Source organism: Lepidochelys olivacea (assembly GCF_965140295.1).
Source record: "Lepidochelys olivacea isolate rLepOli2 genome assembly, chromosome: 2".
Classification (NCBI taxonomy): domain Eukaryota; kingdom Metazoa; phylum Chordata; order Testudines; family Cheloniidae; genus Lepidochelys; species Lepidochelys olivacea.
In genome coordinates, this window is record NC_140412.1 from 104,601,483 (window position 1) to 104,620,120 (window position 18,638).

The 18,638-nt window shown below is 38.2% G+C and overlaps 1 protein-coding gene across 5 annotated transcripts in view; it reads left to right on the plus strand.

The window, feature by feature from the left end:
* The window catches only part of ATP9B (ATPase phospholipid transporting 9B (putative)), a 295,180-nt gene that overhangs the window by 35,267 nt on the left and 241,275 nt on the right, over nucleotides 1-18,638 (plus strand). For 4 of the 5 annotated variants that reach the window (XM_084621950.1, XM_084621952.1, XM_084621951.1 and 1 more), the window contains exons 3-5: nucleotides 4,341-4,491; nucleotides 7,486-7,599; nucleotides 15,940-16,048. In XM_084621950.1, coding sequence (XP_084478076.1) covers nucleotides 4,341-4,491; nucleotides 7,486-7,599; nucleotides 15,940-16,048 — 374 coding nt within the window. Of the gene's footprint in view, nucleotides 1-4,340; nucleotides 4,492-7,485; nucleotides 7,600-14,937; nucleotides 14,957-15,939; nucleotides 16,049-18,638 lie in introns of those variants that run through there. The other variant, XM_084621953.1, reaches the window with a different exon arrangement.

Genomic DNA, 18,638 nt, shown 5'->3' on the forward strand with positions numbered 1-18,638 from the left:
GAAAGGTCTGTCAATTCGTTGGATGGGATGATTTGGCTGAATAAAAAGTGAAATCTCAAGTGCAATGTGTTGTGTCGTTCTAAAGAGGATAGGGGCTTTGGTCGTCTACATTTTTCCTTTTGGGTGTTGCACACTGAAGTATATCTTCTCTGTAAGTTCATTGGACCACAATGAAAAGCAAGTGGGTGAATTACATCAAATCCGGTGAGTTGAAATGGCTTGGTCACCAGTCTTTTTCACTTCTCTCCCATTACCTTTAGCTAGGTTTGGTCAAAGTTAAACAGAAATCAAATATTTCTCAGAAATTCTCTCTGTTTACACTTTTAAACTGGTATGATCCAGCAAACATCAGCATATGATAAACCTTATCAGTTATAGTACTTAATTATCCCTGCTATTCAAAAGAAAGCCTTTTTGAGTATTGTAAAATTACAATAATTACTCAAAAGATTTTTTCTCTCAGTGCATCCAAATTTACCATCTTACCTGCAGCACTCCATTTTATTTAGAGTTTCTATGTGCAATTACCTTACTGAGGTTTGTGTCCTTTCTAATGATATCAGTGGTTTTGTACTGCTCAGTTAGCTAAATATCACAAAATGATTAATATTCTTGGTATGCCTGGGAGAGAGAACTAGTTGTCACATCACTGAGTCTGGTAAGATTGCTGCATAGATGTTTCTTAAAACATGGTCCAGTTCTATAAAAGACGCTTATATGACATCTTAAAATCTACTTGCAAGTAAACTGAAGTTCTTCTTGTGTCTTCATGCATTCCATCCTAAGGGATATGGTACTCCCTAGTATTCAGTCCCAGAGTAGAGTATCCTTGTGTGTATGGAGTGCTGCCCGGACCTCCCTTGGTTCCTTCTTTCCTGTGGCAGAGGACATTAGGAACCTTGTAACTTTTCTAACCTTAGCAGATCTTTTCCTCTATCCTGCATAGTTTAGTTTAGCCTTAGTTCAGTACCCCTTCTTCTCAGGAAACAGGACTCTTTTTCCCTCCAGGGCTGGCCTCAACCTAAAAAACTACATCCCTCCTACTCGTCCTTCCATCCAGAACGAGATGCCCATGTGCACTGTTTAATGTGTTTGAATGAGCATAATCCTCCACTGAGGTTGGAAGTTAATCTCCTATATTGAACCTTCATGTTGCGTTTTTCGGTGCAGGATTTCACTTTCAATATGCAGGTTCTGTTTCCCACTCCTTTTGAGTCAGGGGAGAAACCTTACCGGCCTCCTCCCTCTCATCTTCCCTCTCTGCAGTTCCCTCTTGGGTGGAAGAACTCCCTATAGAGGTCAAGCGGCAGAAAATGCTGTGGCCTGCAACTAGGTTTTGAACTAGGTTCCATTAACTAGAATGTTTTTTAATTACCACTGTTGCTATTCTCCATAAGAAATTTTTATTAGTATGTTTGTTTTATAATTATGGAGGTGCTGGCCATGTTTCCATAGTCAAGGTTGAGTTGTTTTGCACTTAAAGATTGGCTTGGGCATGTTAGCTTGGGCATTGGTGCATGAAGGTTTCTTGCTCCTGTCACTGCTGCCTTGGCTCCTTTTTTCCCTGTGGCACAGCATTGCCATGGATCCAAGACAGAAGCTCAGGAGAGCCCTTAGAGCTCAGAAACATTGGGACTCAGGAAGTGGAGGACTGGACTCTCCCCTGCCTCACATTCACACAGGGCTAGTCTCACGAACATAGCCCTCTAAACTAATAAGGCAATTGAGAATTAAAGGTCAGGTTTGCTAGAACACTTCGGTGAATTTGCTCTACTGTAGTAAATAAGAGCTGCTTATACGTAGGGTTAACGCTGGTGTTCCCTGGTTGCTTTGGTATACCAGTGAATCTGCTCTTTAAAGTTTTATATGCACGCACATGAGGTCTGGAGTTTTTAATAATTTAAAAAAAACTATGGAAATTGCCAAAGAAAAAACTCAGTTAAATTTCTTAGCTGTACTTACAACTTTAATTTCCGTTTAAGTGTAAAACACATTACTGAGATGTTGTAATGCTCCCCAAACCCAGAATTTTAGACCCAGATAATTCAAGTTAAGATTATATTTAGAGATGTCTAAACAATAAATGACTGCACAGCAGTAGGGTGTGAATCTACAGTGTCATAAATATAAAGGGAAGGGTAACCACCTTTCTGTATACAGTGCTATAAAATCCCTCCTGGGCAGAGGCAAAATCCTTTCACCTGTAAAGGGTTAAGAAGCTAAGGTAACCTTGCTGGCACCTGGCCCAAAATGACCAATGAGGAAACAAGATACTTTCAAATCTGGAGGGGGGGGGGAACAGAGGGTTCTGGCTGTCTGTGGGATGGTTTTGCCAGGAACAGATCAAGGATGCAAGCCTTCCAATTCCTGTAAAGTTAGTAAGTAATCTAGCTAGAAAATGCATTAGATTTTTTTTTGTTTGTTTAATGGCTTGTGACATTCGCTGTGCTGGAGGGAACGTCTATTCCTGTTTTTGTGTCTTTTTGTAACTTAAGGTTTTGCCTAGAGGGATTCTCTATGTTTTGACTCTGATTACCCTGTAAAGTATTTACCATCTTGATTTTACAGAGGTGATTCTTTTACCTTTTCTTTAAATAAAATCCTTCCTTTAAGAACTTGCCTGATTGATTTTTCATTGTTCTGAAGATTCAAGGGTTTGGGTCTGTGTTCACCTGTACCAATTGGTGAGGCTATTATTATCAAGCCTTTCCCAGGAAAGGGGGTTTAGGGCTTGGGTGGATATTTTGGGGGAAGACGTCTCCAAGTGGTCTCTTTTCCTGTTCTTTGTTTAAAACGCTTGGTGGTGGCAGCATACTGTTCAAGGACAAGGCAAAGTTTGTACCTTGGAGAAGTTTTTACCTAAGCTGGTAAGAATAAGCTTAGGGGATCTTTCATGCAGGTCACCACATCTGTACCCTAGAGTTCAGAGTGGGGAAGGAACCTTGACAGTTCCAGTGTGTCATACACTGTCTGTATGGACTCTGTTGCTGCTCACTGAAGTTTCCTACTGTAAACAAAGCACACTAGGGAACTTTCAGGGGGTGGTAGCAGGTTTCACATAATCAGGTAGTGTGTGGCATGCTGGAGTGCTGTAGATTTGCTCCCCAGCTCGCTATGCACTAACTAGTCATAAAGACAAGACCTTAAAAGAAATCCAGAAAGGCACACAAGCAACTTTGACCCCCTGCCTTGTTAGAAATACCATGAGGTGAAAAAAATGTTTTAAAAATTAGGTTAATCTAATCTGGGAAAGCAAACACTAAAATGTCTTGATTGTAATCATCTGGTTATTGCATACCATCATTACAAGGCAGAGTTAAGGTTGTTTAGGTGCCTTACTGTGCATGCCTACTTTAACAGGTTAGGGTTTCTTTTAGATGTAGCCATAAAACTGAATATCGTACTACAACATACCTGTAATGTGTTTTATCCTTGAGAGTACATATCAATAACTTAACTCCATTTTAATGCAGTTTTTTTGTGTGGGAGTATGTTGTTGTATTCCAGGTTAGAAGTTGGCTAGTATGGAACATAGCCAGCAATTGACAAGGAGAGAGCTGAGACTGAATGAAGGAAAGTCACACCCTAAAAATCCCTTCACGTAATTAATGCAGTTATTAGGTTTGAGACAGCTGTGGTGAAGTAATTACTCCAGCACACTAAAAAATTACTGCCCTCTGAAGAGTTGAGGGTGGCTGCCATTAGAAGAAGAGGAGAATGCCATCTGGAAAAGCCCTGTTTTTTTATGGTTGTACTTCGGATACACAAAGCTACCATTTTTGCTTAATTTAGTCTGGTTTCTAAACGAAACAAAAAGCCTGGGTTCATCAGTCAGTTGGACTTCTAAATCTGCTAGCAGTGAGCCCTACTTATTCATGGCTCAGCTCATATGATCTGTCACATTTAGACTTTAATGAAAATATTTTTTTAAGGAATATGTCTAGCAGCATGAACAAGTAAAAATCTCAGCAGAGACAGTAACTAAGCTGTATTTCAATAACAGCAAAAATCAGTTTTTAAAAATCAAAATCTAGAGTTCATTTTTCTGAGGGAAGGTGAGTAACAGAACAAATAGATTTATCTTGAAAAGCCTGTTAAGAAGGTGATAGCAGCAACACATAATTTTTACAGGTAAGGCTAAGTATTAGAAATACTCTACACCTGCACTAGATATTGAAACAATCAACACTTTATTTATGATATAGACATAGGCCAAAAATTTCAAACCTGAGGGCCTAAATACATTCTCCTAACTTCAGATTTCCAGGTTTGAAAATATTGCCCATAATACATAGAATAGCTTTTTAAAAATTAAACCAAATATTTCTTGTTCTTTACAGTTGCTGTGACTGGCTCATAAACATTTGCAGAAGAAAGAAAGAGCTAAAAGCTCGTACGGTGTGGCTGGGATGTCCTGAAAAATGTGAAGAAAAATATCCAAGAAATGCTATAAAAAATCAAAAATACAATATCTTTACATTTATACCTGGGGTAAGGCTACTAATGATTACTTGAAAGTGGGCTTAGTTTATGCCCCTCATGGTACCTTTAAAAAAAAAAAAAAGACTGAAGAAATAGATATTCTTACCTACTTCATGCGTTCTGTACTTAATTTCTCATTCTCCTTATTAGTGATGACCCTTACATGAGAGTAAGACTTTTTGTTTCTAATCTCACTGTATTTTCAAAGTGGCACAGATTATAGAAGTGCAATTTGCATGTAATTCAATGAGTCATGTAGCTAGAATTCCATGCTGTCTCTAAAAATTCAGGGATAAATGTTCTTTTGCATTTCTTTATTCCTCACTAGAAGTTATAATCCTCTGTGTTATCACAGCTGATTGTGTGGAAATGATTATTTTGTCACAGAGGTTCGACTTTAAATGAGGAATAAATAGTTTAAGGTTCATGTTCTTATGCAGAAGTCTTTAACAGCAGTGAGTGCGTATAAGAAAATACAATAACTATAAATAAAATAGTCAAAAATTTTCCATTTAAATAACAGGACTTGGTTGCTCTTAAATTATTTTAAGAACAATGTTAACAAGACCTAGTTTAAAATTAATGTGCTGTCTTTTCAGATCTGTTTTTACATATTATGGTTTTAAAGTGCAGAATTCTTTTATGCATTGAATTCAACTTTTAAGTACAGTTTGTTGCAGACTGGAATGTTTTCCATTTTATTTAAAAACAAATGTCACAGTGTGGCTTTTTTATTTTTTTTGTTATTTAACAGTTGATTTAAGTGAATTCTTTGCCTTCAGTGTTCATTCTTTGCATAAATTACAAATTGACTTTACAAATGTTTTGGATAGCTGTTCCATTGTTTTTTGGATTTTTAAATTTTTTTTCAGTTCTGCTGAAAATATAACTTTTGAGGAGAGATGTTTCAATGACTAAATGATAAATCATGATAGCATGCATTTTTGATATTTCATATAAATTTTTACTGATACATTTTTTGTTTGTATGGAGTCTTTTTTTTGTATTAACAAATTACCTTGTAGGTTTCAATATAGAAATGTTTTGTCCTTTGAATTTAAGTAATCATACCTGTTTTATTTTGAGCATTGAGCCTATACCTCTAACCACATTCATCCAGTAGCTGGCAAATGCTTGATATCTAATATGTCTCTTTATTAAAATTCAAAAAATGTAATGGCACCATAATTAAGACCGATCTTTTGTCAGGGTAATAAGATGTCAACTGTCTCAAGCAGATAAATATTCTCATCTTTATTGAGTCAATCCAATGTTTTCTTCCTTGGCTTAAATTATTAAATACTCAGATTGGTTACGCAGTGTATACTTTCATAAGGGTCACAAAGTTCATTAAGTGTACGGTAAGCTATTGATTGTTGTGGTTAAAAATATATGTGTCACAAGGCATGTTCCTGATGCCTGTAAAGGTGAGCCATAATTTGCTGTTACCTGTTGAGGGAGCTAGCACGGTTCAGGTTCTTTTCCTAAGAAGATATGATACTTCGAAAATGTTTTATAATTGCACAGTAGGAATCCTATTTTGATTTTTTTTAAAGAAGAGTGTCAGTTTTTTAACTGTTAATTTATGCTAACTGGCACTTTAAATAAACCACTGGTGAGGAGAAAAAAGCTAATCACCCTGCCGAGATTAATTTGTGAAATAATTCAAACATTTTAGACATCAAAGGAAAATGTTTTATTATGAACATAAACACAATATCACTCCAGCATAGCTATTTATCATTTTAACAATTACAGCACTGTACAGTACTGTAAATAATGTATGTAACTGCTCTCTGTAAGCATTAATAGTATTCATAAGTTAATAATAAATGTTGTACTTATTGAATGACTTCTGTTGAAACTTCCATAATGTTGTAGTGCATCTGGCACTTAGTTGTAATTTTACGGTTTGCACTCCCATCACTGGCAAACATGAGGATAGTTTATTAGTTTCATACTGAAAATAAATATATTTGGACTAATTTACTAAGCAAGATATCAGTGTTTTACTTTGACTTAGCAAAGCAAAAAAACAAAATAAAACAAAAACACTCAAAATATTGCTTTGATATATTTTCTCATGAGAACCTGTGTTGTACCATGTATATTGTAATAAATATGGACCTAAATATTAAAGCTTCTACATTTTACTTTATGGTCATCTTGTTACATTTACACAAGGCCAAAAAGTGTCTCATAAAATTTTCATGCCTTCATGACTCCCCTGGACAGTCTTGTTTTCATGTAATTTCTTTCCACTGCCTATGAAAATATTTGCTTGGAGATGGAACCTGAAAAGAGGGAACAAAGGTGGCTGAACACCATGTTCATGCTCACTAGTTCAGTTTCCAGCATAAATCAGCATCCTCAGGTCTACTGTACCCTATAGTAGCTAATAACTATTCCCAGAAGCTTTTCTGCCTACTGCGGCTTGTTGGAGCACAGTATCGTTTCAGTCAGGATGCTGACATACTCCCTGTGTTGGGACTGTGGAGTTACTGATATGCAAAATTAGGTCACCCAGACAACCTTAATTTTGCTTTGTATTGATACCATGAGGAAAAAGAAACTACTGACTTTAAAAATCCAAGTTTGGACCACAAACACTAAAATACCTTAATCATAATTGATTTTTGAATGTTGTTGCTGTAGGGCAGACTGCAGATAGTTTGAGTTAATTCCAGGGCAAGCCATTTTACAGTAATTTAATCCAGATTAGATAGATGGAGATGTATTATTTTCAATAATCTCTAGTATATCTTGAAAATTCAGTGATCGTTATGCCTGTGATTGCTGCTATTTATGGGTTGTATTCAAGTAATTTAAAATGGATTTTCTCTGTACGTAATGGTTCCTATAAAAAGTGATAATGAACTAAGTTTATTAAACATGCAGTATAATGAAGTTATACTTATGGAAAAAGTAACATTTTTTTCATGTACATTCGTGAAATAAAATTTTAAGTAATTTTTTCTGTTTTTCTTTTGTTTTTCATTTTAGGTTTTATATGAACAGTTCAAGTTTTTCTTGAATCTCTATTTTCTCATCGTGTCCTGCTCACAGTTTGTACCTGCATTGAAAATAGGCTACCTGTACACCTACTGGGCTCCTCTGGTAAACAAAAAGCTGATATAAGACAGGTTTTAGTATTAGTCTGCTTTTGATTTTAGAATTTTATTTATAAAATGTAAAAATTATTTTAGATGCTTATGTTTTAATATGCGGGGGTGGGGGGGGAGGTGGCGCTGGCAGGGTGCTCAGTTGTTTGTTTAAACTATTATGGGCAGATGTTCCCAAAAGTATTTCTTGCTCCCCAGGAGCTCTGCAGCTCCTGTGTGAACTACTTCCTTATCTAAATTGTTTGTACTCCCTATCTAGCTGGTGGTAGCTACTGAAATGTGAAACAAAAATATCAGTTTTAGTACAGAACATTTGGTACATTAACTAATTTTGTTTTTGACTTTATCAAACACTGACTGCAAAATGGATATATATAGTATTTTCTGATGTTCTGTAGCTTTCATCTGTATGAGAGGGCTCAGTGAGAAGTTTAAATTCTTCCATCCCTTGCATGTCCAATAATCTTCACCATTTTCTGTCTCCAAAGCAAATGGAGGCAGGTAAGATCTTTGGCTCTTTCACTCAGGACTGCCTCTCAAGAACTATCCAGAATCTCTTCCTCCAAACTATACAGATGGCAGAATCACGGTCTCCTTTTGTAGCAGGATGCTTCACAAGATTTTAAAAAATAACTACATTTGTCTCTATTTCTTCATTGTCTTCAAGGTTATTCTCCTTGTGACTGATACAATCCACCCCACACCTTCTCCCCCCTCCCCCCAAAAGAGGTTTCTAAGGAGGATTTAGTGGGTGGCATCTCCCTCAGGATACAGGATATCCTCAGGGTACAGCTATATTACGACCTCCGGGTATGACTCCCAGCTCGTGTACGCGTACTCGCAGTAGCTCAGAGAGAGCTAGAGCGAGTATGAATAGCAGTGTACTCATGGTAGCATGGGCAGCGGCAGCTGTTTTGAGTATGTACCCACGGGATTCAGGTGGGTTTGTACTCAGCACAGCGAAGCCATGCTGCTGTTGCCTGTGCTACCATGGTTATGCTACTTTTTATACTTGCACTAACTCTTATCAAGCTATTGTGAGTACGTTTATGCGAACTGAGAATCACTCCCCTGATTTGTAGTGCAGATGTAGCCTAAGGCAAGCAGCAAGGGAAAACTGAATGCAAGAAATGTCCCCATTGTTAATCCCCTTGTTAGGTTACTGGGGGCAAAGATGAAGCTGCCAGTTCGGGTGTAGGCAAGGTCTATGTTGAGGCAGTTGAGAAGGCTGCAAGGGAACTCTGCTTGCAATTTGTGTGTTAGCAAAGCTCATATCAAGATGGTTGAACAGGCTTCAGGAAAGCTCCATTCTGAGACTAGACTCCACTCATCCAGAACCAAGTAGCAGTAGGCAGAATGTTCAAATGATTCAAATTCCATTCCCTGGAGGATGAGAATGTCTTCTCTCCCCTTCTAGCCTACATGGGTCCCCCAGGAGATTAAAAAATGGCTGCTCTTTTCCTTTGGGAAATTTGTAGGGAACATGCCTCTCATCTCTCACTTTTAAGTCTCTGTTGTAACTCTCCCCCGTGTTCCCTCAGGGATTTGGCCCAGGGACCAATAAAGGAGAAGGCCTCTCAGCAAGCTTTTAAAGGAGCAGCACAAAAATTCAGTTTTCCTGTAAATTAACTTATTCCATTACCTTCAAAGCTCCTGTTGATGTCTTAAAAACCTCTCGAGTCAGTTTTCAAATATTCTCCAAAGGTGAGGGGAAATCTCTGAGTCAGGGCTTGGATGAAGATAAAGCACTCACTCATCTGGACTTCCCAGAATTAAGGATGCATAGGGTAGGGGATCTGTCTTTGCACGTTTCTGTGGTTTTTGGAGGAGAAAACACAAATTTTTGTTAACTTGAGAGAGTCCTGTAATGCCTCTTCATCCAGTATAGGGGTGTGGTTAAGAGGGGTATTTTTTCTCTATTAAGGCAAAATGTCCTAACATGCAAATTCATAAATTTCACATACACTAAAAGACTTCATTGCTCTTCCATAAGGCAGAGCCTGCTATAGCCTTGTTAGTCAAGGGGACGCAGCTGTACCATATGAAGTAGTACTCCTTGGGAGTACTCCTTTGCTAGGAACTGACAAGAGGAGAATAGGATCATCGTTCAGACACAACTTGGATACATTGACTTCAACCCTGGTAATATTGGCTGTGACCACAGATTATGCTGGACTAATCTCTACTGGAAGGCCATTTTAACAACCCCGTGCCTCGTATGTAGATTTTCCTAGTAATTCCTGTTGGGACCAATGCTTAAACTGACTAAGATTTATGCTACATTGTAGAGTTTATAACAGTGGCCCATGAAGTAGCTCTTCATATGGAAATGTGTTTCACAGTCATCATCTAATGTCAACCTTATAAATCTTCAGTTGATAGGCTCTTTTTGGAGTAAAGATGCAGAGCAGTCATTGAGGCCAGGACATGGATGAAAAGAAGGGAAAATAAAGGTTTTCTGTCCAGTGAGAGACTCCAGAGTATGTTACTTTATTGGCATTCCCTTTGAAATTGATGTTCCTTCAATGTTGAAAAGATACATTAGAAAGAGACCACTGCAGTCATTTCTGAGAGTTGGAAGACTCTGACTGGGTTTCCTTGGGAAACTGCTGAATGTGAACAGTTCTTATTAGCTTTGGTTTTCCCTAATTCTGAGGATCCTACTTCTCTAAGAGGGGGAACTTCAGAATGGCCTCCATGTGGAAGGCTAACATCTTGGGAAAATCAGTGTTTGAGCTATTCAGAAAAGTAGATTCAATAGAACTGTCTCTCACTCGTCCCTGGGACACAAAGTTCAAATAAAATAAAAGCAAACCAACATAATCAACAACAAATCTTCTTATAGTATCAGCATATGAAGAATGTAATAGTTGATCTCCTACACATTTTAATAATGGAGCTAGTTTTTTACAGAATGGACGTTTTCAAAAGTGCACCAGAGCCTCAGTGCTATCAAACTGAAGCAGTGACATGCTGGCAGTCCTAGATTTCAGGTCTTTCTCAGTAAGGTCATAAATGAATTTCAGAGGTAAATACTGAAATCAAGTGTAACAACATTTATCCTCCCATGTTTTCATATTCCGAGTAGATCTCCAGGGGATTATATTCATTCTGATCACAAGAGAATCTTTAGATTCTGCTACAATGAAAAACATTTCCAATACATTTTAGATTCCGTTTCCACACAGGTATTCACAAACACCCTAGTCACCTCTTCCTTGAAGAGAAAGAGAGATCCGTCTATTCTTATCTGGGTGACCTCACCAGGATTCCTTCACAGGTCACTGTTATGCTGGACTTAGCATCTGGCGCTCTTTCTGCAGGAATAAGGCTTTAAGTGAACAAGGGGAAGAAGCATTTGCAACCTTTTAAACTCAGTATCAGAGCTGTCTAGTCACTGTTCAAGACAATGTTTATTTCAGAAGAGAGTCAGGAGAAGACTCTGTTGGTACATCTCTACTAAATGTACATGTTGGTACATCTCTACTAAACTAAAATCCCTGGTTCAGCTCCTTAGCTTGCTGGTCTCGTACATGGATACCTTGCACAGTTATTGCTTCACTTCCAGCCTGCAAGTATATAAATATCTTGGGCTGGAGCTAATATTAGCATCTCTTGTTAAATTCATCCTTAAGACTGTTCAACATCTACATAGTTAGTCATCTGTGTAGATTACCAGGCTCCAGGAAAGGGAAGCACATCTGTACTCATGTGAGACACAGTGGGTGTGATGTAAGTAACACATAAGGAGGAGAGTATAAACTGTCTAGAGCTGTGACCAGTAGGCTACTTCTCTGTTTCCAGCAGATGACGCTTCAGAAACTGCTCCTTAATAAGCTGATATGAAGACTTTAGGGATTGCTCAAGGAAGCAGTCTTGATCATGTCCTGAGCAGAAGCTTTCATTCTGTCCCTCAGGATTTTACATGGTAAAGGAGAAGAAAAGTCAGGGTCAACTGGTTCAGCACGATGCACTTAGAACCAAGGGAAAGGAATCTGGACTGGTTATCCTTTCCAAGTATCTCAAGTCAGGTTGAAAGCCCACTGATTAATCTTATGTCCAGATCGGCCTGGAAAACCAACAGGTACTATGTGAAGAAGGGACGTCTAGAAGTAGACCCCATGTCTTCAAAGTGACACTAATGTTTCCTTTATGCCTTCTCTCTCCATCAAAACCAGTGAGGATGAAGATGGCAAAAAAGACTGCAAAAGGAACAGGCCATAGTGATTCTGTCACCTTTTCAGTGATCCTCAGGTTCAGACCCAATTCTGGATGAAATGAACCTTTGCCAAGATCCAGAGTCAAAAGAAGATACTACGGCAGAGACTCTACTCTACGCTAAAATCCAGTGCTGCTTAAACTATCACTTTAGATGCTGAGTGGAATAAACTATAGTCACTGATATTCTAAGAACATGAAATATCCTCTGATAGTTCAGAGGAATCTTGCAAATGGCCCTTATTAATTGCTTTAATGTGGTCCAGTTGTTGGTATTACAAGATATACACCAGGGCAAAATCAGCTAAACAAAATTGGAGTTTTTATAAGTTGGTCTGACCTTGGTCTTCGGCAAGACAAGGCTGCAATTGCAAATATTGCACTGTAAGAAAGTAAGGAGAATCTCTGATCACCATCACATCAGATTCCTCAGGACTACCTCTTTAATCCTCCAGTAATGTGCCAATTCCTGTCATGATCTTGCAATGTGTGCTGCAGGTAGTTATTAAACCACTTTTCTAACCATTATATAGTCAGTATTACTCCACCTCTTCTCACTGAAACTATCTTGCTTATTTACCACCACCTCAGTCAGGGTTGTTTTTGGAGCTTGGCATGGTCTCTATGGAATCTCAATTATACATATTCTATCAAGGCATGTTAATTCTTCAAACTGACTAGGCCTTCAAGGTCACCATAATCTTCAGCATATTATAGGAAGAAGTATTGTCCTCTGTCTGAATCCAAACATCATAAGGAATTGGAAGGGCATAAGTTGGATGTGAGCAGGGTCATCAAGGAAATAAAAGCAGAGGCATTTGAACCCTCAACTACAACCCCTTTCAAACACATTACTAATCATCTGTTCTGTTTGTATAGTGCCTAGCACAATGGGGTCCTGGTGCATGTTTGGGGCTCCTGATACAATAGTAATAAAATAATAAATTTTGTGATCACTCACATCTTACACTGAGGTCTATAAGGCCACCATGTGGTGGTCTGTTTGCACTTCTCAAAATATCATGAAATTGTCGTCTTATCTGCATATGTAGAGTTGGTAAATGGGGTGCCTTCTTAAATTTCTTTTCCAACTTTTGCATAGTTCAACTGAATCTTCCCTCCCTAAGGATGATTAACTGCTTTGAACATGAAGACAGTCTGCTGTGGAGGGGCCAGAGAAGGGAAAATTTGCCTTACCTGTGAATTTTCTTTTTAGGACTCTTCATGTCAGATAATCTGATCCTTTCCTGAGGATACAATATGTTCAGAATTTTGTGTGGCTATTGCTCGCTTGTTAAGTAATTTGAAAAGGGGAGAGCATATTCCTCTTGGAAACCCTTACATTTCTTATTAGTTTTCCTGCAAGTGGTTCGCGTTGATTTGCCCCTCTTAATATTTATACAGTAAGTATTTTTGATCTTTGGAAACTTTTGTCCGGAGGGTTCTTCCTGAGTGGCAGACATAAGTCTGAGCTTGAAGATACAGTATGCCTCCAGGCTGGTATGAAATGGGGAATATCCCACTGTGAGGACTGTCTGACACAGTTAGACAAACACAATTGACTGGTAAGACACAGAAGTTTTCTATATCAGGTCTTCTGGATAGTGTTGGTTTTGGTTTTTGTTTTTTTAAGGAAAGGCCCACTTGCAGTAAACTTTACTGCTAAAGAGAGACTATTACTATTGTTTCGAAAATAGGTAACCTTTAACGCTTAGGCGGTTAAAATATTTTCTATAGCTATTTTTTTCCTTTTAATATCCAAATAGGTCACTTTTTCTGTATCATCTAACAGATCGCCATGGTCACTTAAAGATGTACACACTTGACAAACCAAATAGGATGGTGTACTATATATATTGACTTCTGTTTGCTCTTGCAACTTCCATTGATGTCTTCACCAATCACATTGGTTGGATGTAAACAGAAGCTGTATATAATCTTAAAATTATACATATAAACCTTTCTTTAGCAGATTTTCCCCATTCTCATTTTACAGAATGACTACTTGTCATGATATTCTTAAGAGTTCAATAAGAATTGTCATAACATAGTATGTAGAGTTCCAGAAAAATTCAAATTCAAGCTGAAATGTCTGTCTTTCATGTGCATACAAAATGTACTTAACAGGCAGGAAAGGTTAAATTTTTCTCCCTGTCTTTTTACTTTGGAGTTTAATGCCCTTGGTGAGCTAAAACGAGTACACTTGAAAGTATTAGGAGCAAATTCTCTGTTACAGGTACACAATGTTTTATTTTGATTATGTAAAATGATCTTGCCTGAAACATTGCTTCCAAAAAGAAAAAGTAATACATTAATATGATGTGGTATGGCAACAGTCCATAAGTTCAGAATAATAGTGGCACCCCCTCTCCCCACCAATTCCTTAGGGCATTAATTGAAAGTGAAATCTTTATGGAAAGAATACTACATAGATGGCTTGATAGCAATGTAGCCTGTCAACTACATAAAAGACTCTGGGATGTTTTTAGAGTATGACTGGTCAATCTTAATAAGGTGTGTACATTTCTAAAGGAGTGTGTGTGTTTTGGGGGGGAACCTGAAGAAAAAGGTTGAAATTCAGTTTTTCGGTGTTTGTTTGTTTTTGGGTGTTTTTTTTCGAGACATAGGCCATATAACTAATTTAGGGTGCTAATTGGCAAGTGAGGTTTAAATAACATAAACATGAGGTTTTGATAATATAGGGATAAGTTAGGGATTTGAGCTAAGTGCCAAGTACTAAATGTAAATATATCTCATGATTCGTCCCCTAGACTCTTCTGCCTTTTGTTACTTAGCTTTCCCTCTTTTGTGTTTCCAGAGATTATACTGGCTGCTTGTAGGAGCCTGGTTTGGCACTACCCCTTCATAGCTGTGAATTGAATTGGGGTACTCCCCAGAATTGAAGGATCTGTGGTCAGGAGTTTCACAAAACCTAAAGGGTCAGCCCTGTTTCAGTGTTTGGAGGACTGTGAATAGCCAGAACTAATTTGGAAAAATTAGTGACAAATTTTCCAATTTAGCCATCTGTTTACTTCAGTTCACCCTTTTCTGCCTATCTTTGTAAGAAAAAGGACAATCAACTTTTTTTTTTTTTTTAAAGAAGCAAGATGAGATTATCCCCATCACTACTATAGGTAGGCTTGGCAGAATTTGTTTTTTAATTTTTTCATAATTTTGACAGATAATATCAATGTTTATTATTAAGCATGTTTAATTTTTTTGTCTATTTAAATTTTCAGTTGCAGGAAATTATGGGTGGGCGGAAAATAATTCAATGACAGTAGACATCAAGATTAAAAAAGATTAAAAGCTTTCATAACTGTGAAAACACAAATTGTCAGCATCACATGTCAAAATATACAAATATTCTTAAATCAAATGCTAATAAGTTCTCAGGCAAATTGCAAAAAATGCTGTTTATATATAGTATAAATAAATGCAGTGACTTATTTGAAAGATGTTAATTCCTTCTAGCATACAAATTATATCTAAAATTTTCCCCTCTAGTGCGCACATATATATTTATTTTCCAGCAAATTACAAGTTTTATATCATTTGTAATTTGCTGGAATATGCCAAGAAATGAAAATTGTTCAATACTTGTACTTCACACAATGCAGAGTCAGCCTATGGAACTCTTTGCCAGATGATGTTGTGAAGGCCAAGACTATAACAGGGTTCAAAAAGAACTAGATAAATTCATGGAGGATAGGTCCATCAATGGCTGTTAGCCAGGATGGGCAGAGATGGTGTCCCTAGCCTCAGCTTGCCAGACGCTGGGAATGAGCGACAGGGAATGGATCACTTGATTACCTGTTTACTCCCTCTGGGGCACCTGGCACTGGCACTGTCTGAAGACTGGATACTGGGCTAGATGGACCGTTGGTCTGACCCAGCATGGCCGTTCTTATGTTTGTAAAATGTTTTCACAAGTTGTGTTTCTACAGTAAAGATGAACTAGATTGACAGAAAAGGTTTAAAAAAAACCCTGAGCTGTCAAAAATGATGAAATACTCCATATACACATTTTTCTCCTACTGTCATGTTCCTTTTTATGTATTTTTTAAAAAATATTTTCCATTTTGGGAAATGTGTTATATCATTATGTTTTGAACAGGGATTTGTTTTGGCTGTCACAATGGTGCGTGAGGCAGTTGATGAATTTCGACGTTACCAGCGAGACAAGGAAATGAACTCTCAGTTATATAGCAAGCTTACAATACGAGGTTGGTTAAAAACATTTTTTATTAAGTATTTTATAATCCGCATTCTGTATTTTTGAACTTAGGTTAAAACAGTTTTTAAAATAACAAAAGTGATAATAGGTTTTTGAAATGTTATTCCGGTAGGAATGAATTTCATATAATCTGACAAGAGATGTGCTTAGGGGGAACAAAGTATTCATTTCTGGTAGCTGAATAAAGCATCTAAAATTGTAGCTGTTCCAGAAATCTGAAGGCTTTTGTTAATAGCAACTTACATGTGCCACATCTATAAATTTTCAGTTGTTACATGAGGGAAAATAGTTTTTTTTAAAATACGCTACCACTTTAAAGTGCAGTTCTTCTTTGAAATGGATAAAGTAAAGAACAACAAGTCACTACCACTGTGTGGCATGCATCCAAGGTTGAAAGGAATTTAAGAATGAAGTGGCTAAGCTGCTAACAAAAATACTGTTTCCCTAATTAAAATTTGCTGTCTTCTAGCCCTGCTTCCAGGCAGAGTAACTAATGTTTTACCTATGTTTTTAAAAAAGCGCTAGAGGTGATTCAGAGAAGTAGATCGTAGAGGATCAGTAATGCGTATACTGGCTGAAATATCTAAAAATAGAAATATAGAACTTCTATATGATCACATGATGGGGGGTAAATCAGCAGTTTCTGAAAAGGAAAATCATGTCTTTCTAATCTACTAGAAACCATTAAAACATAGAATCATAGAATATCAGGGTTGGAAGGGACCTCAGGAGGTCATCTAGTCCAACCCCCTGCTCAGAGCAGGACCAATCCCCAATTAAATCATCCCAGCCAGGGCTTTGTCAAGCCTGACCTTAAAAACTTCTAAGGAAGGAGATTCTACCACCTCCCTAGGTAACGCATTCCAGTGTTTCACCACCCTCCTAGTGAAAATTTTTTTCCTAATATCCAACCTAAACCTCTCCCACTGCAACTTGAGACCATTACTCCTTGTCCTGTCCTCTTCTACCACTGAGAATAGTCTAGAACCATCCTCTCTGGAACCATCACTCAGGTAGTTGAAAGCAGCTATCAAATCCCCCCTCATTCTTCTCTTCTGCAGACTAAACAATCCCAGTTCCCTCAGCCTCTCCTCATAAGTCATGTGTTCCAGACCCCTAATCATTTTTTTTGCCCTTTGCTGGACTCTCTCCAATTTATCCACATCCTTCTTGTAGTGGGGCCCAAAACTGGACACATTACTCCAAATGAGGCCTCACCAATGTCGAATAGAGGGGGACGATCACGTCCCTCCATCTGCTCGCTATGCCCCTACTTATACATCCCAAAATGCCATTGGCCTTCTTGGCAACAAGGGCACACTGCTGACTCATATCCAGCTTCTCATCTACTGTCACCCCTAGGTCCTTTTCCGCAGAACTGCTGCCTAGCCATTCGGTCCCTAGTCTGTAGCGGTGCATTGGGTTCTTCCATCCTAAGTGCAGGACTCTGCACTTATCCTTATTGAACCTCATCAGATTTCTTTTGGCCCAATCCTCCAATTTGTCTAGGTCCCTCTGTATCCTATCCCTGCCCTCCAGCATATCTACCACTCCTCCTAGTTTAGTATCATCCGCAAATTTGCTGAGAGTGCAATCCACACCATCCTCCAGATCATTTATGAAGATAGAAGTAAAATACGGATACAGGAGGACAGGGTGTGTCAAGGTTCTTTCCCCACTCTGAACTCTAGGGTACAGATGTGGGGACCTGCTTATTCTTGCCAGCTTAGGTTGAAAACTTCCCCAAGGTACAAACTTTGCCTTGTCCTTGAACAGTATGCTGCCACCACCAAGCGTTTTAAACAAAGAACAGGGAAAGAGACCACTTGGAAATGTCTTCCTCCAAAATATCCCCCCAAACCCTACACCCCCTTTCCTGGGAAAGGCTTGATAATAATAGCCTCACCAATTGGTACAGGTGAACACAGACCCAAACCCTTGAATCTTCAGAACAATGAAAAATCAATCAGGCAGGTTCTTAAAGGAAGGATTTTATTTAAAGAAAAGGTAAAAGAATCACCTCTGTAAAATCAAGATGGTAAATACTTTACAGGGTAATCAGAGTCAAAACATAGAGAATCCCTCTAGGCAAAACCTTAAGTTACAAAAAGACACAAAAACAGCTATCACCAGCAGGAGAGTGAATTTGTGTGTGGGTGGGTGGAGGGTGAGAAAACCTGGATTTGTGCTGGAAATGGCCCACCTGATGATCACTTTAGATAAGCTATTACCAGCAGGACAGTGGGGTGGGAGTAGGTATTGTTTCATATTCTCTGTGTATATATAAAGCCTGCTGCAGTTTCCACGATATGCATCTGAGGAAGTGAGCTGTAGCTCACGAAAGCTTATGCTCTAATAAATTGGTTAGTCTCTAAGGTGCCACAAGTACTCCTTTTCTTTTTGCAAAAACAGGAATAGACATTCCCTCCAGCACAGCGAATGTCACAAGCCATTAAACAAACAAACAAAAAATCGAATGCATTTTCTAGCTAGATTACTTACTAACTTTACAGGAATTGGAAGGCTTGCATCCTTGATCTGTTCCCGGCAAAACCATCCCACAGACAGCCAGAACCCTC